Source organism: Neofelis nebulosa, chromosome 3, assembly GCF_028018385.1.
Source record: "Neofelis nebulosa isolate mNeoNeb1 chromosome 3, mNeoNeb1.pri, whole genome shotgun sequence".
NCBI classification, from domain to species: Eukaryota; Metazoa; Chordata; class Mammalia; order Carnivora; family Felidae; genus Neofelis; species Neofelis nebulosa.
The window spans coordinates 143,087,225-143,112,358 of NC_080784.1; the positions used below are offsets into that span (position 1 = coordinate 143,087,225).

At 42.0% G+C, this 25,134-nt stretch overlaps 1 protein-coding gene across 1 annotated transcript in view; it reads right to left on the minus strand.

Annotated features, from left to right (window-relative positions):
• Window positions 1–1,800: 1,800 nt before the first annotated feature.
• The window catches only part of FRAS1 (Fraser extracellular matrix complex subunit 1), a 426,196-nt gene continuing 402,862 nt past the window's right edge, over window positions 1,801–25,134 (minus strand). The window contains exons 68-74 of the mRNA XM_058722162.1: window positions 24,357–24,464; window positions 23,215–23,374; window positions 19,285–19,401; window positions 11,342–11,508; window positions 8,273–8,478; window positions 6,748–6,894; window positions 1,801–5,384 (exon numbers count right to left, since the gene is read on the minus strand). Coding sequence (XP_058578145.1) covers window positions 4,791–5,384; window positions 6,748–6,894; window positions 8,273–8,478; window positions 11,342–11,508; window positions 19,285–19,401; window positions 23,215–23,374; window positions 24,357–24,464 — 1,499 coding nt within the window. The 3' untranslated portion in view covers window positions 1,801–4,790. The remainder of the gene's footprint in view (window positions 5,385–6,747; window positions 6,895–8,272; window positions 8,479–11,341; window positions 11,509–19,284; window positions 19,402–23,214; window positions 23,375–24,356; window positions 24,465–25,134) is intronic.

The window sequence follows — 25,134 nt, forward strand, 5'->3', positions numbered from 1 at the left end:
AAGCCACAGGGCAAGGGAACTTTGGAGAGGCAGTTCCAGAAGGTTGGTGTCCTGGAGCACAAACAGGGCAGAGAATCGGGGTGGAGACAAACGCAGAAAGGGACTTTTGTGAGTCACTGGTATTGAGCACTGGCTCATTTTGGACCCATTTCCTTAGTGGGATGTTTAAGGGAGACAGCTTGAAACTCGTTTTTGTAACAATTTATGGAAATTCTCCCAGAGAGTGGGATTCTGGTAAACTTTTATAACCGACCGGTTTTGGAACTTGGTGGACTTCAACTAAAATGAGCCAGGGGTAAACTGTTAGTTTTTGTTTGTTTGTTTGTTTTAGAGAGGGTTGTAGGATGGGTTTATTTTATTGTATTAATCAATGACCAACTTTTTCATGACAAGCATTAAGTTATAGGAGCTTTGGACCATATTAAAATACCAGTTTGTGCTTGTGAAGGCCTTCTGGTAAAGATTTGAAATCCTAGTTTTCATATGGGAACTTTCAAAGGAAATTATCCAGGACAATGACCTACTATCTCATAGGGCTGTCATGAGCACTGAATGAGGTAGAAAATGTAAAGGAGTCATTGCTCTTGATTGCCAGATGTGCCCAACGTATTACTGGATAGTGTCCCTGCTTGCTAGCGATTCTCAGGACGCCATTCTAAAAGGCTCCTAGTTAGAGTTCTCTCAGGCTCATTTGGGGACAGACTCTCTATTACGTATCATGAGATTTTAATATTAGGCTGAGATATACAGAACAACTGATAGTGACTACTTTTCACCTACAAAACCAACAACTATATGGGGTTGAACCCGATGAGATATTCTCTGTATGGTCTCCCTCTCCTGCTCCTACAATGTTTCTTCAAAACCCTCATCTGTGAGGTATTGCAAAATCTAAATAAGAACTCAATTTCTGCCACTTACCCCCAAGTTTTCTAAAGTTCATATCTATGAAATTTGAGGTCTCGGGAAGCATTTTCCTAGCCAGTCCTAATGATTAATAGGTTGGTTCCTCATACAGCTTCTCCAGGGGCCCGAGAGAAATGTGCTCCAGGACTTAGAGCCTGCTGTCAGGCAAGGGACAATCACCGGAAACCGCGAGGAAGTGAACTTTATATTAAGTCCCAGCACTATCTAAGGAAATCTAAGGTTGTGCCCTCCTTTTCTGAGATTTTACGAAAACATGCTCTCTCAAGTCTTGCTGAGTTTGCAAATGTGCCTGAAAAAGTGCCAGTGAGGTCCTGTTGGTCATCGTCATTGGCAGTATTTTTGGTTTTTTACATAAAGCATCTTCCCAGAGGGGATAGGCACACAAATGCACAGGCTTGTAGGAAGCCCAGACTGTCTGGGCTCCCTTGGTTTCTGACTCTGCCATTTTCCCTTCCCATGCCGATCAATTTATCTGAGCCTTGGTCATCTCCAGGGTGAGTTAGGGACACTTAACAAATTTGGGGGCGTGCATAAAAGGACTCAGCCACTTTCACACTCTATCAAGTATCCTAAGAGGGTTTGAGGGTAATAAGTTCTGTGTAAATAATCATCTTATTGTCTAGCACTTGGAGAGTTTAATTATTCCTTTTGGTACTGAGGTTTCAACTGATGGCACAAGATGAGCTATGATGATCTGGGCTGTGTAGTTTATTCTTCATCTTGCTCTTAGCACGGTTAATATGTGTCTCAGATTCAACCCCTTCAGGCAGGTGTTCTCCAGAAAACTTTGCCTCAAACTTTGGGATGATTTTGCCATCTCAAAAGCGATGTCTTATGCTAATGAGATGAATAATCTAAAAAGACCATGGCAAAAACAATGCAACCAGACTGTCATTTATTAATACAAATTTCTATAGTGGCATATGCTACTGGAGAAACCAGAAATTCATAACACACAAGTTGGTATTAGAAATACAAAAATCATTTGAGTCAAGAAATCAGGTTGACAGCACCACAAATGTTTCACTCAGTCTGAGCATGTGTGTCGTATCCAAGAATAATGGACAGCTACATGACACTGAGACTGAATATCATGTGACCATGCAAACACATTGCAACACCACTTCCACACCCAAGAATAGGAGTCCGCAGGAGGCTCCAGGACCTCCGGGGTCGATAAAAGGACAGAAAAAAGGTGCCGACTCTTCTTTCTTTCAGCCTTCACAGCCAGCATGAGAGAGCAAAGAGCCACCCCTGAGGGTTTTTTGTTCCTTCTCGCCTAAAGGCATGGTATAAAGGATTAGTAAAACACACACATTAGTGAGCGAGTAAGAGAAATCGAAAAGAGGGCTTGGACGGAAATATAATCCCACATCAGTCACCAAATTATCTGATTCCTATTGTGAAATATAAAACATAAACAAAAGGAAAAGCTGTATCAAAGGAGGAAATCCCAGCTTCACATCTCTTAACACTTTCTATTTAATAAGTGTACATCCACTAGAGAAGTATCAGCATTCGGAAAAAGGGGCTGTAGTGGGGGAAAGTGCAGGAAGGAAGGGAGGCAGGAATGGTCCAAGGCTTTCCTCTCACACAGGGAGTTCACCATCACAAGGTCCTCACAGGATGTTGTCCTGATCACTCCAGACCACAAACATGGAGGCTCAGAGCACTTGGAGGTCTCAGTCCCCATTTTTGCCCACGTTAGCTTCGCACTGCCACACGTCTGCATTCTTCCCATGCGTGTGTCCTACCTAGCAATAGTGGAAGGGATGTGCAAGAAGAATATTTGAGCAAATGAAACGGTGCTGCTTTCATGTGTAAGCATTCTGGCAACTAGGAACGATAAATAACAGGCCAAGTCAAAAGTTGTTCCACAAACGGTAGGCTTCCTGTCCTTGCAGAATTAGCATTCACCGTCTAGGTTGCTCTGGAGACGATTCCACCCTGGCTGATGAGCCCTCCAGCCATGAGACGCCAACTCTGGATGTTCACGAGGCTGATACAGAAGTTCTGCCCCAAACTGCCCAAGCTGGTCTCAACTAGCACGTGACCAGTCAGGAGGTTTAGGCTCTGGGCTCACCTCAATCCATCCTCTCCTGAAAACTTCACTCACCTCAGAAAGCTAAGTCAGACTTTCCTCTAAAAGCCTGCTCTGCTCTGGAGGCTGATTCAGTTTCATCTTCCGCTAATACATTATTATGATTTTTCTATTCAATCCTCCTTAAGACCACTGCTAGATTCATGCCTATGTCAAGTGGTGCTTCTTTGTCCCAATGAGATTACTTTACAATCACAAAGATTTACTTTTCCAAGCAGAAAAGACAGTTTTGGGTTTTTGTTTTTTTTTCTATACCTTCCCTTGTGAAATTGCCACCATCATCTCTCACCCTCCTTCCCGAATTTATTCCTCTACCATTCACCCATGACACCATTCATTTGTTTAGCAACAGATATTTCTGGAGTGCTTGTTTTGTGCAAGGCACTGCTGAAGAACCAAAGGCACAGGTTACAAGGTCCTTTACTCAAGAGCTTGGAGTCTGGTAGAGATGCTTAAAACCTTTCATGGCTCGGTCTTTCTACCTTTTAGAGCCAAAGCGTTTGCAGTTTGGAATGTCCTCAAAGGGCTTGGGTCATTCTAATACAAATATTACGCAACATGAATGCTCTATTATTTGCTCAGTGATTATGCTGTGCCATGCATCAGGAAGAGAACATGTCTTTTCCTCCTCAGTAATGAAACTGTGCCTTCATTTCAAAACAACATGACATGCATGCTTATGTTTTTGCCAATAAGGCAAAAACGAACAAGAAACACAAAAGCAAGCCATGTGCACACTTCATACAAAGTCATTAAGCTGCTATTTGAACACTAAATCATTTTAAAGCCATGTGTTTATGGCTTTGTCATGTGCTGATATGGTAAAATAAATGCCTGAGCTACCAAAAGGAACCCCTTGTTTTTTATCTTGTTTTGCAGCGTTCTTTGTCAGGCAGGATGTCTTCACATGTCCTTGGTGCAGTGTAAACCAGGTGGGCACAGGGATGCACCCCTGGGCCTCGGTACAGTCCATCACTAATATGTTTCAGGTGTTTGTCAGTCTCCCTCTTCCCCCAGGGTTTCAGTCTGCCCTTCTGGGGGGTTCTGCTGTGCCAGATATCTAACAGGTTGGGGGGAGGGTGGGGAAGGGGAAGTCCTGAGGTTTCTCCCCGCAAGTTGCGGAAAAGAGCTCTCGTCTAGAGAACCTTGCAACCCCCAGATGAAAAGGCTCTGAACTTGCAAAGGACAGTTAGAGGCCATGGAGTGCAAGCTGTCAAGCAGATGCAATGAGCAAATATATAGGTTGTGCTGATTAGCAGAATTTTGAATGGAATCTGAGTGTCAGCAATCCAAACTCTGCTGTCCACAGGCCCAGGAAAAGCCCAAGTAGAAGAAAGCTGGAGGTGGGGGAGGAAACCAATGGCCCTGAACATCCTGCTCCCTGCCCCTCTGGAGATCTGCCACCATACATTTCCCAGTCTGCTGAATTCCATCAGCTAGGTGAATAGTCTACACCCTGCCCCATATGGAGATACTTGCTTTCTAAGACCAGCCTTACGGAAGAAGCAGCCTGTAGCTGCTGACACTATTAAAGGGATCCACCAAAAGAAGGCTGCTCCAAAACTCTGGGGTCTCGTGGTTCTTTGTTTAATGAGGTAGCTCAGTTGTGAGTTGATGCATGTGATGTATGCCTCCCGCCACTCAAAGCTATAGTTTTCCCTTTTTAATCTGCAAGATTATAAAAATACCAGTATTTCCCCTCCCCCCTCCCCCATTTTATAAAAATGATTTTAGAAAAAAAAATACACATTGGTCTCCCCCATTACACTTCTGTTCCATCTTGCAAATTGTTGTGAACTCTGACTTCCAGATTCAATTTTTTTACTTTAGCACCTTTGAGTGCATAAGCCCCCTCAGTTTCACTCAGTAGGTTGACATTCCGCACGGTGCAGTAGTGTCTGTTCACATTCTTCTCCACCCTGTCTGAGCTCCTCTTAGACACATCCACTTTGGTGTTCAGAGGGTATTCCTCCAAAATGTCCTCTGTGGGCAGTTTCTTTCTCTGCTTCTGGCATTTCCTGGTGATGAAACAAGTCACTAGAAACACCAGAAGTAGAAGCATGATAGCGGCCAGGGCACTGCCAATAGATGCCCCAGTTTGGGAAAGAGAAGCAGCTATAATCGGCTCATGCATCTCAAGATTCAGGGACTTCATGTTGGTGCCATTCTTGACTTGATCCCCTTCATTGTCATAGATGAGGGAATCGTCAAGGGTCAGACGGCCACTAGGGTCCACCAGGTCCCTCCGGTTGCGCCTCAGAGGGGCTGTGAGAGAGCGCTGGACCCGGGGTCCTGCCATAGTATCAGGGCCAATGATGTAGATCACCTGGAGATACCACTGGTGTCCTGCTTCCACCTGCAGGAGGAGGGAAACAGAGACACAAACTGAACATGTCACTGCTGCCCACAGACCACTTCTTCACAAAGAAAATGGAAAGGGGCGCCTGGGTGGCTCAGCCCCTTAAACATCCAACTTTGGGTTTCGGCTCAAGTCATGATCTCATGGTTTGTGAGTTTGAGCCCCTCAATGGGGTTTGCACTGATGGTGCAGAGCCTGCTTGGGATTCTGTCTCTCTCTGCCCCTCCCCAACTCATGTGTGCTCTCTCTCCCAATAAATAAATAAACAAACAAATAAACAAACAAAATTTAAAAAAAAGAAAGGATATGGAAAGACAATTGCTGTCACAAGCCTTGATAAATGGTTTCAAGAAAAGCATTAGCAATGATTGGTGTCTACTAATCAAGAATTGAACCACATATTACAGGTTCCATTTTGTTTCCAGTTTAGGGTGATCGTGGGCCAGCTATTCACATTCCCTTCTGTTTCCCTGTGTATGGAACAGCCCTAGGCATTTATTTTCTATGGCCTTTTTAGCTAAATACTTACGATTTGCTAGTCTTTACTGATTGCAGTGAAGTAATAGTATTAAGAGCCATATTCATTCCCAGTGAACTTCAATAGCTTGTTATGCTAACTTACTATTTATTGATGAACTTTAATTAAGATAGAGTCGTTCAACAAATATCTGCTAAACACCTACTCTGTGCAAAATATGCAGATACATGACAAAAATTTCCTAAATCTGAACATTTCCTGGATCATCCCCTGAATGGTTAAACCACCGTGTATTTTACTGCCATATCACGGGCCGCCACTGAAAGCCTCCATGGTTTTGAACTAACTTCTAAAGAGTGGCAATAGTTCTGAAATCCAAGGTCATAGATTACTACTATTTAGAGATAGGAAAAAGTGGAATTTTATCTTGTGAAGTTCATGTTTATTACTGGGATTGAGAGTATTTTTGCTTATCAAATACTAGTACTTCTTGCCATTCTAAATTGCTGTACTGTATGTATAATTTTGTTAAACACTTTCCACATGCCTGTGAAGATCAGCTGGTGTGGCATACAGCCAAAAAGGCGATAGAAAAGAATTTAGGAAAAACTGGAGTACCATATGCACCCCTGACGCATACACTGACAAGTGACAACATGCAAATTAAAGGATTTGATTATTGCTGCGGTCTATTGGGATAGGTGGTGAAAACAGGTCTATTGGGATAGGTTTGGGGTGAATGATAAGCTTAACACCAATAAAAAAGACCCACCAGCAAGAACACTATAAAGAGACTAACAGTCCAGACATAATAGCATCTTCCTTTTCACAACTTTTACAGTGGCCTTGGTCCTAGACTTCTACGTTTCTCAGCACACTCACCTTATAGAGTGCATCCACTTTCAGAGTAAATCCATCCACACCCGGCATGCTACTGACCACATGGAAATCAGGCAACTCGGAAGCAAAGTGGGCCTCGAAGGGCACATCATGGAAGTACTTATCAGTGACCTCGGGCTGATTGCGGTCCTAGAATTTCAGAAAAAAGAAACGCAAGGTTTAAAAAGATAAAAAGATAGAATCACTGAACTGGCAGGTGGCAGTCACTGGGAGGAGAAAAGTACTCTCCACTCCTGCCTTGGGTTGGTTGGGTCAGGAGGGCATGTGCTACAGAAGCCCTTTCCTTAAGTCAACCACTGCCCTCTTCAAGGAAGGACACTTGGTGGCTACTCAGATCTCAAAGCTCAAAGAGTGGGATAATCTAAACAAATAATTCTTAAACCATTTGGTCTCAGGACCCCTCACACACTTAAAACTCAAGGATGCCAATGGGTACCTGAGCAACTCAGTTGGGTGAGTGTCTGACTCTTGATTTTGGCTCAGGTCATGATCTTGTGTTTCATGAGTTCGAGTCCTGCAACAGGTTCTGTACTGGTGGCAAGGAGCCTGCTTGGAATTCTCTCTCTCTCCTCTTTCTTGGCTCTTCTCCCACTTACGTACTCTTGCTCTCTCCCTCTCGCTCTCTCCCCCTTTCTCAAAAATAGATAAATAAACTTAAAACAAACAAACAAACCAAGGACACTAAAGTCTTTTGTTCACATGGTTTGTATCTATCGATGTTTACTCTATTAAAATTAACACTGAAAAATTAGAAAATACTTACTAATTCATTTTAAAGTGGCAATGAAAAACCCATTGCATGTTAACATAAATAACATTTTTTTAGGGAAAATACCTATAGTCACCACCATCTCCTCAAAAGAGACCTGGCATTGTTTTACATTTTTGCAAATCTCTGGAAAAGAACTAGATTCTCAAAACTTCTTCTATATTGAATCAGATGTAATATGTTATTTTGGCTGAAGTATATGAAGAAAATTTGGCCTCACACAGATATGTAGTTGGAAAAGGGAGGAATATTTTCATAGCTTTTTCAGATAATTGTGGATATTCTGTTTTGATAGTAAATCAAACTCGGTAATTAGTATTTTTAAAAGATTAGTTATAATGTGGAATTTGAAACCATATCAATAAACCTTCCATACTCTCTATATTCATGAGGGAATTAGTGTGAAGAAAAGCAGCCATCATTATATTATGAAAGCAGTTTTGACCTTGTGGATTCCCTGAAAGAGAATCAGGGATATTCAGAAGTCTCTGGTCTGTACTTTGAGAAACACTGGCCTTGACTTTCCTTTTCTTGTGACATTAATAACAGCCTGTCTTGTTACCCACCATAACCATCACATTTGGTAATATGTACTAGCATTTAGCTGATCAGAGAGAAACAACAATAATATGTATAGAGAGAATACCATCGAGAGTGGGGTTCTATCTGCTTAGGCAGAATTCATAGCTGAGGAAATCAACTTGAGTGTCAGCTGTTGAACACAAATAGTTAGCATACCAGCAGCAGAAATCTGTGTTTTAGGTGTTTGTTGGGCTGAATGCATCCATACTGCGGCCCCTCATTATAGATTGTCCCCGTGGGATCGAAGAAAGGCACATAGCCATCCTTGCCGGTACAAAGATAGACTTTTTCCAGCTGGAGTTTGTAAGCAGAATTAAGGTTTTGTTCTGGATTCCAAAGTACTCGGCCATAAAGGATTTGCCCTGGAAAGATTTGAGAGACATTAATTAGGTCAGACTTTAAGAGTAAAGAGAAAGAAATGCCAAGGGTGGAAAGGATTTAACACACTCCCTCAGAGTCAAAAGTACATCTCTATGAAGAGCTCTATGTTTCCAAGTGCCCCTGAAATATTCATTCATTTACAGCTTCTTTCATTCAACAAACATTAAGTAAGCATGTAAAGTGTATCAAGGACTGTTAGGCACAGGGGAAACAAAGGTGAATGAGATACAAGTGAGAGGACAAATAAACCCTAACCAATTGCTAAAAGTAGCTAACATTTATCAGACTCACACGATTTGCTAGGTCTTGTACTAAGTTCTTCACATATGAGAACTCACGTAGTGCTCACAACTTTAGAGATGAGAAAGTTGCAGCACTGAGTGGTTAAGGGACTTGCTGAAGGTCACAAAGCTAGTAAGTGGTGATGGTAGGATTCAAAGTGAAGGTATTTTGGTTCTAAAACCCACGTTATTAGCCACCACAATACTGTACTGTTATGAACCACAATAAAGGAAGGAACATAATGTTACGTGAGCATATAGCCGAGCACAGAAATCTGCCTGGGGAGAGGTGTAGGAAGATTTAAAGAGGAAACAAACATGAGTATACTAAAACATGAGTAGGCATTTGCCAGACAGCACATTTGAAGTAGGAGACTGGGGAGAGCGTTTGAGGCAAAAGAAAGTCCGTGCACAAAATACTGAATGCTGGAAGGGCATGAGTCCTAGTAAAGTTCCTGTCTCCTTAGTGCCTGCTATGGCACCACATTCTTTATCTATACTATCTTATTTATTCCTCCCAAGAGCCCAAGAAATAGGTCCAGTTATTATCCACATTTTAAATACGGTGTCCAAGATTTTGTATCTGTGACAGGGGCGGGGGAGGGGGGATAAGAAATTGAGCACAAATCAGTCTGACTCCAAATGCTTGTCCAGAGCATTTGCTATGTGGCACTGAGTAGGTCAGTGTGACTAGAGAGGAGGCTGTTCACAGGCTCTAGCAGGAGACACTCCTGGGATGATAGGCTAAGGATGCTGGGGAGGCTGGACTTTGGTGTGTAAGAAACAGGGAACACTGAAAGATTTTAAGCATGGGTGTAATATCAACACACTGGGGCTTCAGAAACATGGAGAATGGAGGAAAGACAAAGGGCCTAGAGTCACAGAGATTGGGAAGGGGGCTCTGTGAGAGATAGGTATCTATAATATAGCTGTGAATCAAGGGGATAAACTCAAGAAATGTCTTGGAGTCAGATTCCACTGATCTTAATGATAGACCGGAGGACAATCTTGAGGTTTTGGCCCTGGGCACCTGGAGTATGATGCAATCACTGTGGCAGTGGATGTGGCAGGAATATGTCTGGAGGAAGATAAGTCCAGTTCTAGACACTTCCAGGCATCTGAAAGACATTCATTTGAAGCACTTTGGTAGTTCCAGAGCCCCATGTGGAAATGTGGAAATGAAGTTCAGGAGAGATCAGGGAGAAGGTCAACTCTTAAGGAATGGCTGTGAAGTAGTAGATAGGAAGTTCAGAGCAAAGCGATGGGCCCAGCCATAGGGATGGTCAGAGGTAGCACTGGAGTGATGCCAGAAGGAACCAAGCATGGGATGTGGGGACAGCAACATGGATATGGCAGAGGATGAAGACCCAGGGCGGGAGAGTGAGAAGTGGTCAGAGAATCAAGATGATGTCAGGTGAGGGTGGTGCAAAGGAAACCCGACAGGGAAAAGTGTGAAAACCCACTAATTTGGTGTCATTGACAAAAGAGATGTCTGAGCTGTGGTAGGACAAACCCAGCTTGCAACAGATGGACAGAGAAGAAGGGCCATAGAGACAGTGAGTGTTCACTCTTTGAAGAAGTTTCTCAGAGAAAAGAAAAGGAGAAAACAGCCTTAACTTTGAAGGGGAGTTAGGGTTGAGGGATGCTTTTTTTTCCCTTACAGGCAGAACTTGAGCGTGTTTATAGGGTGAGAGAAAAAACTCAGATATGAGGAGAAGATTAAAAGTAAGAAAAAGGCAGAAGGGGTAATTGAGAGAAGAAAGGCAGATAATTGACTAATTCTTTTATTCAATCAATCAATGTTTATTGAGCACCTATGCACTGATGGTATGGTGTGCACATTTGATATTTGATCACAACCTCTATTATCATGGAACTCAAAGTCTAGTGGAAGAAATAGGCAACAAATAAGTAAAGAAATATGTGATATGTATTATAGAATATTAAAAATTGTGAGAAGTACTATCAAAAATGAATAATGTTCCATGAAAGTGAAAACTATGGAAGCCTACGCTCAGTTGTCAGGTGTGGTCAGGGAAGGCCTCTTTGAGGAGGTTCATATTTAAGTAGAGAAGAGAAGAAGGAGCCAGCCTTTTGAAACATCAAGAAAACCACATTTGAGGTGAGGAGGGAGCACAGGAATCATTTCCAGTAGAGAAAGCATGATGGAGAGGACGTAGACATTTACACCTTGAGGCTGGTACGTAGTAGGGGTCATGCTATGTACTTTCTCTGAGTAATTGAGAGATAGAGAGACTTACCCAAAGTCAAGACAGTGTGTTAGAATCAGGCTGGGAATTCCAGTCTTCTTACCACTCAGACCAGTGTTTTCCACAATTCTACCACCCTGCCAATCATTATAGCACCACATATGTAATCTTATTTTGAAACAACATGAAAGAAGGATGTGGGTCTGTTCCTTGGTTAAACCTTGGCTGCCCTAAAACCAAGCCCAGGGGAATCTTCACGGGAGAGTTGCCTGGAAGCCAATGAGCAGAGACCTGTCCTAAAGCATCTGAAGTCTGATCAGAGTCTCTTTTTGTAGGTGAAGGAAACAACTTACCTTTTGAGAAGGCCCCTTTATAATCCATTTCTGCCAGTGACATATCAGATGTATTGGGATCCATTAGGAATACCTTCTCATTATTGCAGAGCTGAAATTCAGTATTGAGCGAGTACACAACTGGTACAGGGCGGTTGGTCTGCTGGAATGCAATGGGGATCAGGAATCTAAATGTGGGAGAAACAAGAGCTCCTTGAGAGCAGGGTCAACTTTGTAAACTTCGAGCTGCCCTCCCTTCCTACCCTTCTTAGGTTTGTGAACAGAGCTTTGTTGCAGGTGCTAAATAATCACTGAATAAAGAGATGTGTGTCGTAGAGGAACTTTATTAGTTTGGGTCATTATGAGGTTAATCTGCTCTTTTGAGCAGAAATAATCTAATTCATCTTTAGAACTCTTTTGTACTCTCTGCTTTTCCTGGAGCTTTCATTCTGAAGGTCTCCAAGGTTGCTCTTTGATTGCTAAAGGACTCACTGCCATGGTGCTCTGCTTAGACTTCTCTGTCCCAGATCTTCAAACTCTGAGACTTTGACTTTTTCAATTAGATCCAAACTTATTTATCCTTTGTCCCACTCTTTAAGACATTTCTAGACAATACTCTCTTGCCTCACTCCTTACTTTAACCTCCCTGGCCTTCTTTCTTGGTCTTTTAAATCTGCTCTTTTCTTCTCAGCCTTTGGCAGGTAAGGGCTCCTCCAGCCAGACTGGCTTTCTTTAGGTCTCTTGATGTGTTCTCTACTCCAAATTTCCACTGCCTCGGGACTCACTGTTCAACAAATATTCACTGTGCTTTTATTATAAGATAGACATTGTTCTAGTAACGGGAATCCATCTGTGAACAAGGTAGAAAAATATATGCCCTCGGGGACATTACATTCCAATAGGAAGACAGTTAATAAAGTAAGTTCAAAAACATATAGTACAGTAGAAGGAAGCAGGTGATGAAGAGAAACACTAGGCAGAGAAAAGGAATGCTAGGAAGAAGTTCAGCTGGAACTTTTAAATGTGGAGGTCATGGAAAGCCTCAGTGAGCGGAAAACTAGGAGGTTAGAGGTACCCTTACCTGAGATGGGAAAACTGTGGGAGGACTAGATTTGGTGGAGAAAGATAAGGGATTCAGCAACAGGCATGTTCAACTTGGGAGGCCTGTAAGAGAGCCAGGTGGAGATGCTGAGTAGTCAATCTGATGCACAAGTCTGGATTTGAGAGGTAAGCCCTGGGCTGAAGGTGCTCCTTTGCATTTAAAACCTTAAGAATGAATGATGAATGAAACCACCACATGAAAACCGAGAAGGGGAGTATAGTGATTCCTCAGAAAGTTAAAGATAGAACTACCCTATGACTCAGCAACTGCACTACGAGGTATTTAGCCAAAGGATACAAAACTACTGATTTCAAGGGGCACATGCACCCCAATGTATTTAGCAGCACTATCAACAATAGCCAAATTATAGGAAAAGCCCAAATGTCTGATTGATCAATGGATAAAGAAGATGTATATGCACGATGGAATATTACACAGCCATCAAAAGAATGAAATTTTGCCATTTGCAGCAATGTGGATGGAGCTAGAGAGGATTATGCTAAGCAAAATAAGCCAGAGAACATACGATTTCACTCATATGTGGAATTTAAGAAGAATAATAGATGAACATAGAGGAAGGGAAGGAAAAATAAGATAAAAACAGAGAGAGGCAAACTCTAAGAGACTCTTAACTATAGAAAACAAACTGAGGGTTGCTGAAGGGGAAATAGGTGGGGGATGGGCCAAATGGGTGAGGGTTATTAAGGAAGGCACTTGTGATAAGCACTCGGTTGTATGTAAGTGATGAATCACTGAACTCTACTCCTGAGACCAATACTACACTATATGTTAACTCACTTGAATTAAAATAAAATCTTGGAAAGAAAAAAAAAAAAAAAAAGAAAACAGAGAAGAGACAGTTCAGACATGACACTTAGGGCACTCAAATTCAAAAACAATAGAAAAGAGAAGGAACCAGCAGAGCAGATGGTGAGGAAAAGCCAGTGGGGTAGAAGGAAAACCTACAGAGCACGACAGTCCAGCTGAGTGAAGAAAGCGTCTCAAGGAGGAGACTGAACAACTGTTAAATGTTGTGAAGCCATCACAAAAATCAAGATAAGACTTAACCCGTGGTCCTAGTAAAACACAGTCACTGGTGACCTTGATAAGATCAAGCTGGGTTAAGGGATGAGGGCAGAAGCCTCACTGCAGTAGGCTCCAGAGATAAGGAAGGTGACAAACCGGAAACTGTGAATCTAGGCAACTTTTAAGGGACAGCTTAACGTACAAGGAAGGAGAAAAATGGGTGGGGAGGGTGAAACGGGGTCAAGAAGGGACTTTTCTTTTTTAGAGATGGGAAAAGTTATGTTTTCAATGCTGATTGGAATGATTCATAGAGAGAACTGCTCCTTTATAAGATCCTCTTTATAAAGTAGAGAGGATTTGGGTTCCAGTGCACAAGTGGAGCCGCTGGCTGTGAGCAGGAGCCAGGGCTGTTCCTGCATTCCGACGGGTGTGCGTGTGTAGATGCAGGAGGTCAGCAGATAGGACAGTAGGAGCTTGGGTGAGTTCTCTTCTGGTTTCTTCTGTTTCCTCCATGGAATAGGACACAAAATAATCAGCTGAGGGTGAGGACCGGGGAGATACAGCCATCTGAGTGGGCAGGAGAAGGAGTAAAGTAGTTGAGAAGAACGGGAGAGTGAAGCCATTGGTTAGGGGACCGTTGTTTCCTGCTGGGAAGCCCTAAGGGTCCACCTGAGATTAGTGATAATGCATTTAAAGTTTCCTGACTTTGATCTTGCTGCACATTCTGCTGGAACACTCCTCCTCTGTCTGCCTTTCTTTGCTGAATTAACTCCTAGTTATCCTCCAGATCTCAACTCAAACACCCCTGTCTCTAGGAAGCTCACGCTCTTTCTCCTCCCTTCCAGGCTTGGTCAGACCCCTTATCATTTGTTCTCATCACACTGTGCACTTTTCTTTCCAAGTACTTATCATGGTTTGATATTTTATTTAAATGTGACTTTAAATGTACATCTGATCAAAGTCCACCTCACCCATTACAGGTTCCACTAGTGTCACAGCCCATATCTATCTGCTCGTTGTCATATTTTCAATGAAAGCCAAGCTTCTGACACATACATTTGTTAAAGAATGATGCATGACTGATAATTTCAATGCTTTATGCTTCCAAGAGAGTCCATCTGACCATGCCTTACTTTTAATGGAAAGTGCTCCAGTGGGTAGATTTGAGAGGGTTGGGGTATAGGAGGAACTTGGAGTGTGGAGGCAACCCACACAAGCCGGGGCTGACCCTGCTTCAACAGCTTTGATGTCACCTGACACCTAAGACACTCAATAAATATTGACTGATTAAATTGAACAAATGATGGATTTGAGATGATGAAGATGATGAGGATTTATAAGGTTAGAAGGTATTACAGACCTCACAAAAACAGGCATCACGTGAGACACAATTCTTTTGAATTAGGTCTGAATTCCCTGAGTCAGTCTTGATTATTTGTTGTGTTATGGTTCTACTGCATCCGTATGGAGCCACAGAGGTGATCAAAAGCCAGGTCAGGCCCTATGGAAAGTCACCCTGGGAATAACGAGGACCCCACAAGTAACGATCTCCCTGATGCAAGGCAAAGATTTCAAACTCTGAAGACTTAGAATACTGACTCAACAACACTCTTCCCTCTACGTCCTCCCACACCCACACACACCAGCGGATGGAAATGGGTTGGTACTTTCTTTGCTCCCTTTTGCCATTTTCAAACCTCTCTCCTCTTACAAAAAAAAAAAAAAAATCCAGGACCTACCCTGGAGAAACTCTTCTTACACATGTACACTCAGAGACAAATAGAGTATTCCTCCTAATAGAATATGGAATTGTAAGTCAAATAGAATGGTCAAATAAATTGTGGAATATTCCCACAATGAATACCTTAAGGCAGTGAAAACCACACTACAGCTACATGAATCAACACAAATGTTGATATACTTATGAATCAGGAAATGATTCACTGAGCAAAAAAGAAAAGTTGCAGAGAGAATTTGTGCAGTATGACATTTTTATATCGCTCAAAAAAAAACACATGCAAAACCATGCAGAAGTAAAAAGGAGGTAAAGCATAAACCAAAACAAGGAATGATAAATACAGACTTCAGTCTAGTGGTTATCTTGGCCAAAAGGTGGAAGAGAGAGCAAGTGGAAAGGGCACTAAGGGTATTTAAAAGGTACTGGTGGGGCACCTGGGGGGTTCAGTCAGTTGAGCATCCAACTATTAGTTTTGGCTCAGGCCATGATCTCATGTTTCGTGGCTTTGAGGCCCAAGTTGGGCTCCATGCTCACAGCGTAGAACCTGCTTAAGATCCTCTGTCTCGCTTTCTGTCTGCCCCTCCCCCACTCATGCTCGCACTCTCTCTCTCTCTCTCTCTCTCTCTCAAAATAAATAAATAAACTTAAAAAAAAATACAAGGTACTGGTAATGTTCTATTTCTTTTTTTTCTTTACTCCAACTTTCACTGGTTATAAAATGGAAAGAACAGTGCCAATTTTCTGGGGGGCCACTGTGGTAAGAATTAACTCTTCAGAGCCTAGTACAGAGTCTCCCGCATAGTCTGCACTCCATACATGATCTTTCATATCACCGGTAGTTGTTAGTACTCATTTTATCATGAGTAGCACAGCCTAAGAGATACTCATTTATTGTAATTGCAATTCATATTAGGTAATATTCTGTTTCTTTAGGTATTATATGTGTACTATATATGATCTTCTGACTATCTAAAATAATATTCCTATTTGGGCACCTGGGCAGCTCAGTTGGTTAAGTGTCTGACTTCGACACAGGTCATGATTTCACGGTTCATGAGTTCGAGCCCCCCATCAGCCTTGCCACTGTCAGTGCAGAACCTGCCTCAGGTCCTCTGTCCCCCACCTCCTCTGTGCCCCTCCCCCACTTGTGCTCTTTCTCTCAAAAATAAATAAACATTAAATAAATGAATAAATAAATAAATAAGATAATATCCATAATTTAAAAATTTTAATACATGAATAGAAATCTCCAGTATATCTTACCGGATTATTTGCCCTCGTTCTTCCTTATTTCAGCCAACCACTATTTTCCTGGTCACTTTCCCTCCCCCATTTAGCTGACTGTGGTGTTCCTACCATTAATCTTGATGATTTCAACATCCACATGGATGAATCATCCAATGCCTTAACCCCTCAGTTCCTTAATATCTTTACCTCAAAGAGCTTGTTCTCCCCCCCAACCACAGCCATCTATGCTTCATGGTCCTACTATGCACCACCTCCAAGAATCTCATTTTCCAGCACCTCACTCTCTAACTACCACCTCCTAACTTCCCAGCTCACCCCTGCTACTACTCCTGTTCATTCATTCTCCAGTCACATAGAACCTCCCTGACCACTTTTCCCAGCATACTGAGAAACTGGAACACTGACACACTCATGGTAGAGACGTACACACAATGTTACATATTACAAACACTTCAGAAAACAGTTTGGCAGTTTCTTAAAAAGTTAAGCAAGCAGGGGCACCTGGGTGGCTCAGTCGGTTAAGCCGCTGACTTTGGCTCAGGTCATGATCTCACAGTTGGTGGATTCAAACCCCACATCAGGCTCTGTGCTGACATCTTGGAGCCTGGAGCCTGCTTCAGAATTTGTGTCTCCCTCGCTCTCTGCCCCTCCCCCACTTATGCTTTCTTTCTCAAAAATAAATAAACATTTTTTAAAAATTCCAAAAAAAAGTTAAGCATATATTCCCCATATGATCCAGCCATTCCATTCCTAAGTATTTACACAAGAAAACTGAAAGCATATGTCCATGTAAAGGTCTGTGTATATACATTCATAGCAGCTTTATTTATCATAGCCATCAACTGGAAACACCCCAAATGCCCACCAACTGATGAGCTGATAAACAAATTGTAGTATATCCACACCATGGACTACAATTCGGCAATTACAGGAACAAACTACTGATAATACACAACAGGAATGCATAAAAATAATCGCACTGTGTGAAAAAAGCCAGAGAAGAAGAATGCATACTGTATGATGCCATTTATATAAATTTCTAGAAAATGCAAACTAATCTGTAGTGACAGAAAGCAGATCAGTGGATGCCTGGACAAAGGGGTGGGCTGGGCTGGGGTGGGAGGGATGACCAAGGGGCATGAAGAAACTTCGAAGGAAATGGATATATTCACTATCTTAGTTCTGATGGTTTCATGGGTGTTGTAAAAATTTATCAGTTGGATGTACCATAAATATGCAGTTTATCTTATTGTCAATAATATGGCAATTTAACAATCACTCAACAGGCTCTCAGCACAGCCTGATCTGCTGCCATCTGTACAGACAGCACACTTTCCCACTCTCTAAGATGGCTGCCTCACTTCCTCCTCTCTTCTCAAACCTCAGTGTTCCTCACTTCCATCCCATGCTTGGTTTCTCATTTTATGGAGAAAATGGATTTAATCAGATTCTACTTTTTCATCCCTGCCCTCCCATTCTACCAATTTTCCCCTCGCCTATATCCACACACACCTGCATGCCTTCCTCTCTCTGTGAATAAACATTCTGTGCTTTTAGCAAAGGTCAGCCCTTCCCCTCTCATCCCGGACCTATCCCCACCCTATTCAAGGGTTTGGCTCTGCAGATTTTCCCTTGTTCTGCTGCAACATTGAATTTCACCTAATAGACCAACTGGGTTACTTTCACCAGAATACAAATATCCTGAAATATTTTCTACTCTAAAACACAAATAAGACCTCCTTTGACTTTGTTTCTAGCTACTGTCCCTTTCTGCTGATGTCCTTTATAATAAAACACCTTAGACACAGTTTACCCCTGTTGTCTCTACTTTCTCGTCGCCATCTCTTAAGCCCACTCCAACCAGACTTTAACCCCTCACTCCACTGACCCTGCCCTTTGTCAAGATCATCAACGACTTCTGAATCACCAAATCCAATGCCCAATTCTCAGTTTCTTAATCTGCATGTCACATTCCAAGTTATCTTCTCTTTATGATAATGTCAGATCCTGTCTTCAGCATCATCTCTCAGAAATGTTTTCTCTTCACTTTGCTCTGCTCCTGGGAAAATGGCACTCGACTATCCACTGTCTGAGAGCAGAGGTTACTTTTAGTCCTCTGCTATAATCTCCAGGCTGGACCAGAGCCAAGCACATGATAAAAGCCGAGTTAATACTGGTTGAATGAATGAATACATGGCACAATGCAGACAGTCTCAGGTCTGAGGTGAGTACAGGCTGATGTATAGTTGATTCTTGTTATTTGTGGTAAGTATGTTCTATAAAGTCACAGTGAACACTGAATTAGTGAATACTGAATCACTGCTCTTAGGGGAAATAGAGCGTAGAGTCCCTGCAGCCTCTGGTCACAACATTTTGATTGACCGACCAATACCAAACACTGTTTTATGCATGTTTCTGCTTAGAATACCTTACTTAATATGTTGTTCATTTGTTAACGTGGAACTGACAAACCTATGCCCAGTGAAGCCTATCTGACTTTCCCCGAGGCACATCACAGCCTACCTGTACTTAGAAACACCACATAGCACTTCAGTACTACGCTTGGGAGCCATTATAAACCGTGAAATCACCAAGAAAAAGCACACAAATTTGAAAACCGTGGCACTATGTAGCCATGGGAAGGATACTTGTTTCTAGTACAAAAGCTGCAACAAGAAGGCCTTGCTTGACCTGAGCCGGGAATGTGCGTGTCCAGCGACTCAACAATTTGCCACTCTGCATGTCCATGAATGACCGTGAAGGCACCGTGAGAACGGACTTTGCAAATACAAATACATTTTAGCGAGGAGGTGGATTTACAAACAGTGAAGATCTCCTGCATTTCCCTACCTTTCTGGGGCATGTGCAGTGCAGGCCAAAGGCTTCTCCCCTGGATCAATCCATGGCTGTGTGGGCTGCACAGTGCATGGAATCAGGTGGATGGTGTACTCCCCCGAGTAGTCCTTCCTGGAAACACACAGAGGAGACTGTGGTTAGAGGGGACATTTTATCGATTATTTACTTACCCAGAAACACACTGACTTTTCAGATGGCATTTGTGCCCGGCATCCACAACCTTTACGAGCCTGCAAACACAATTTTCAGAAATCCATCATGGATTGTTTTAACCATCAGGGTATTATCCAGAGGTGTTAAATAGAGCTATTTTCCTTTATCCTATTCAAGTCCTTTTCCTGAGAAAAGCTGAGAAAGGCGTATTGTTTGTAAAAACCTAAAAGGCCCAGTGAAGATGAAACAGAACCGGCCACTTCCTTCAGATTTCCACGAAACTTGTTTGACAATTTCTGTTTGGCACTTCTAGTTAACGGACACCCTGTTCAACACATGCTCAACTGCTAAAGATGCTACTTATTAAGATGTGAACACGGCAGCTGCTGCTCTGACAGAAGTGGTGGTAAATGCCTCAGGGTTAAAGGACACCCTTCTCCAGAGAATGCCCCCGCCCCCGTTAACGCAGCACTGTTTCCAGGTTCCTCTCCCAAACTCTAGAGGCTCAGCCCTTTGTGGAGCTGAAGAAAAATCTCTCTTCCCACAAGAGACCGAGGGCTGCCATTTTCCCTATATGTGGTGGATCACAGAATTCTGAAGGTTATGACACCAAGACCATGGAGCGTTTGTACCCTCACCTACTTCATTTCCTTCACTTGTCATGGAGTAGCAGCCCCAGCCCTGGCAGGTTGTCTGGAAGACAGCCAGGCAGCCAGAGACTTCAGGAAGATTCTTCAAGGAGTCTTGGGAGGCTGCCAGCCCCTGAATGAAGAGTGCAGGGCTAGGAGTCTTAATTCTAACTACTGTGAGCGATCTGTGACAGTTCTCGCGTTTGCTGTGTTTGTTTTTTGACCATTTCTTGTGTATTCATCTATTTATTCATAAACTGATAGCAAAGAAATAAATAAACAGAAGTTTTGTGACACATCCTGGGTCATTGTAGTGGAATGGCACAAGCTACAAACTGTGAGACAGTCTAAACCTGGCTTGGCATTGCCTCTGTATGACTGTATGACTTTTCACATGCCACACAAACTTACAGGGCTTGGTTTCTAAGCCCCTTCCTGTCTGACAGTCTATGTGTCTGCAGTTTTCCTACGTGATCCCTATCTTCCTCCAAGCTTAGACTTTATACACCATATTTGAATTACATGAAAATTGACATGTATAGTGTGAATAGTAACCCATAACTAATAGAAATGCTTAGGCAGAACTGACCATGCCTGACCCTTGCTTTCAAACAGGACAGATCATGTTGCCCCTTTGCTCAAACCCTGCTGTGGCTCCCAATGCACTGGGGTAAAAGTCAAAATCCATGCACTGGTCTACAAGGCTCCACATGGTGGCCCTACCCCATCCCCTTACATTTTTGACCTTACTGCCTATCATCCTTCTCCTTGCTCACTCCAGTCCAGCCACACCAGCCTCCTTGCTATTCCCCAAGATGCTAGAAATGCTGTCAATTCAGGAACTCTAACAGGAACTTCTTTCCCTGATAATCTGCATAGCGAATTCCCTCATCTCCTTCATGTATTTGTTCAAGCGTACATTCTTGATGAGGACTACTTTGAAGATCTTAATTAAAATTACAATGTCCCCTTCCCTATCCTGATTCCCCTTACCCTGCTCTAAATCTTTTATTTTTCCATAGCACTCCCCACCTTCTGACATGCTCTACTATACTTATTTATCGACATTTTTATGTCTTTTTACTTTACTGTAAGTGCTGTGTACAAGGATCTTTAAATTGTTCACTGATGTATCCAAGTGGCTAGAACCTTCTGCAAAACACAGCAAATGCTCAATAAATATTTGTTGAACAAATGAATGCAGGATTTCATGGCCTCCCAAACCCACAGTCCTACTTTTCCCATCCCTAAATATGATTTAGGTCTGTTTCCTCACCATCCCTGTGTATATACCAAACACAGCCCTAGATGCAGGTCTTTAATTCTAAAGTTCCTCTCCTCTCCTTTCAAAAAATTAGACATTACTCATATTGCAACATGGAGCACGAGCTGTGACCCTCCTCCAGGAAGATTTGTACGGCTCCCTAACCCTCCCTGAACCGCTACAGTCTCAGTGTTCCTTACCTCTTACAGTGCACATTGCGCAGAATGCTGGATGGTGTTCCATGCTTTGCCATTTATCCAAATATTTTTGTATCCTTACCTCAAACTTAAACTCTTAAAGGATGTTTATTCAGGACCTACCATGTGGTAAAACCTGTAGCTCTGGGGATTCAAGATCAATCAGGTATGCCTTTACCCTTGGGGAGCTCACCAGCTAGTGGAAAATAGGATTCTACTTAGAGCATTTAATATAATGAACTGTGTTATGGTAGAAAATGGAACAAAGAGGGAATGGGAGGAGGATCTTCTAGCACTGGATGGAGAGTCGGCAAAGATGTCACAGAGGGGTCAGTATTTGAGAGTATTTGAGCTGGGGCTCAGAAGAGTTCAAGGTCTGCAAGAGGGAAAGAGTAGGAAGGGCAGAGGGAATTACAAGGGTATGGAGGTGTAGTTGGGTTGGTGGGTTCAGGGGTTGATGAGATATTTAATGTGGTTGGGAGGTTGGGTTTGAGATGAGGCAAAAGGGAGGGTGTGGGCTCTGAATAAAGAATTTGGACTTCATCCAGTAGGCAGTGGGGAGTTAGCAGAGGATTTAAAGAGAACAGTTTCCATGTCTATAAATTAGGACAAAGTGTGTGCATAATCTCATGAGCTTGGGGAAAGCACAGCCTTTGAAGATTATTATATATTGATTTCAAAGGAATCATTATTTAAAAAAATACCTGATAGAAGACCAAAATTTCACAATTAATGACATCTTTTTGAAAATGATTCTTAAGATAATCTGCCACTTCTTAACTATAAAGATGGAACAAGAATTTCATCTTGTTTATAGATCTTAATTTCATGATCTATAAAATACGGATAATAATATTCACGACAGACTCCCAGTTGCCTCATTATCTTTTTTATGGATAGTTTTTTATAATAGTTTTAATTATGTTTCTCCTATTCTTCCCCTTTACAAAAGATATTTTGCTGTATTTAACCAATTCCTATTCCACCTCTATCTTGGGTGTGGGAGAGAGATAAATCTTATTATTTATTTTATACAACACTGGACATAAGGGTGACATCTAGACCTGATAGTCAGAGATCCTGGATTTTGAACGGGTTGTGGTGACTTAAATTTCTTTATTACACTATGATTTTAATTTCCCAGCTTCCCTTGCAGGCAGATGTGTCATGTAATAAAATTCTAGCTATAGGATGTGAGTAGAAATTATATGCAGCCTTCTTGGTCTTGTCCTTGTAATAAGGGTAACCACTTCCTGGTTTATAGCAGAAGCTGATCTGACTTAATTTGTTTCTTTCTATTTTTGGAGGGTTATTTCTTAAAAAAATTTTTTAATGTTTGTTTATTTTTGAGAGAGAGAGAGAGGGACAGAGTGCAAGTGGGGAAGGGGCAGAGAGAGAGGGAGACACAGAATCTGAAGCAGGCTCCAGGCTCTGAGCTGTCAGCACAGAGCCCAATGAGGGGTTCAAATTCATAAACTGTGAGATCATGACCTGAGCTGAAGTCAGACACTTAACCAACTGAGCCACCCAGGTGGCCCATGTTGGAGGGTTATTTCTATTCCTTCCACCTTATAATAGAAATCCAACCTTTGGTGTGGGGGGAAGCCCTATTTCCCAAGCTCCTGAAAGAGACTGAGACCATTTTTAGATCTACCCTTGAACACCCCCATCCTGTATTCACCTGTTATAAGAGCTTGTGGCTCTCCAGAGTTGATATGGAGAATCAAAAGTCTGAGCACTCCATAGTAGCTGCAGGTCAAATTCAATTCCTCCTAGATGGTCTGGAGTCAGTATGAATGATTTCACATCAGGGAGGGTGTGATGCTCCATCACAAACTGTCCTATTTCAAGGGGAGACACACATACTTATTTGTGAGTTTTATAGTACTTGAGGTGAATCCTCTACTAAAGCCTTAGTACTGAATGAATATACTTTTATCAAACAATGACAGTTATACCTACCTTCTAACTCTTTAGAATGTATTTCACTCTGGCTGGACAGCATGGCATCTCACCCCAGTCTATCATCCTACTCATGATGGTCATTATAGTCATATATATTTATAAACAACACAAATGTACCTTGTAGAAATGGTGCCAAGTATATTCATAATAATAGGGGTCTTTATGGGACAATGTATGTCAAATAAACTTAGCTTTCAACTCCAAAATACATGTTTCTTAGAGGCAGAAAGGTCCTGGTAGTTTATAAATAGAAATATCAAACTCAGATTTTAAAAAACTACACTTAAAGCCACTCAAGTCCTTGGTGGAAGGAAACAATTTTAAACATCATAAAGGTTATTCAGCAGGATACTTCTACTCCTTCAAACTGTAGTCATCCATTGTCATGAATAAATAAAAGTAGAGAGACTTGTAGATTGAGAGACTGAAAAAATATAACAACTAGAATGTATGTGGATATTGATTGGATCCACTTTCCCTTTATATAAACAGATATAAAATAAATACAAAACAATATAAAAACAAATGGAAAAGACACTTGTAGGACAAGAAAGGAAATATGAATATAGACTAGCTATTATTGGATCAATCTTAAATATCTTGATGTAGTGATACTCTTGTGATGTGTAAGAGAATGTCTTTGTTCTCAGGAGAGGCTTCTAAAGTATCTAGAGTAACTTGACAAGAAGTCTGCAGCTTGTTTTCAAATGTGGTACATAAATATGGCTATGGGTGCATACACACATAGCAAAATGTTAACAATTGTTGACTTGGTTTTTCATTGTTCTATTCCTTTACCTTTTGTCTGTGTTTGTAATGTTTCTTAATAAAAAATTGGAAAAACTGCACTGGTATTACCTCTGAATTTGGCATGGGTCTTGAATTCAATGACAAGACGGCCATCTTCTCGGATATAGATTCTTATTATCTGAAGCCTTGCAGAGAGCACACTGTCTGTCTGGATTCCTAGGCAGGCAATCATACATAAAACATCCAAGTTAGGGCATGGAGATCTCCCACATAGTATCCTATATGTGAGTTGTCCCAGAGACACCTCTAAGTAAGAGCTGCACAGTCATTTGAATGTAAGAAAAATGTACATATTCATAGCAACGTAGAATTTAGACACATTTGCCAATTAAAACCGTATGACAGTTCATTCCACTGTTGTTGTTGTTGTTGTTGTTGTTGTTGTTATAGTTCCATTCTCTTTGACATAGTCTCTTCATACCTGAAAATGCCACCTGGACCAGAGTCAGGGCCCCAGCCCATGGCTCAAAACAACTGGCCTTTAAACTTCTCTCAACTTGACAGCAGCATGCGGTTATAGTGCATCTGCTTCATACTGTTTGCTTTTCCTTATGGGGACACCTTTTATTTGTTTTAAGTTTATGTATTTATTTTGAGAGAGAGAGAAAGAGTGTGTGAGCAGGGGAGGTGCAGAGAGAGGGAGAGACAGAATCCCAAGCAGGCTCTGCGCTGTCAGCACAGAGCCAGATATGGGACTCAAACTCAGGAACCATGAGATCATGAGCTGAGCAGAGATCAAGAGTCAGTTGTTTAACCAACTGAGCCACCAAGGCGCTCTTACAAGGACACCTTTCATGACTCGACAGAACCATAAACCATGTCCTGG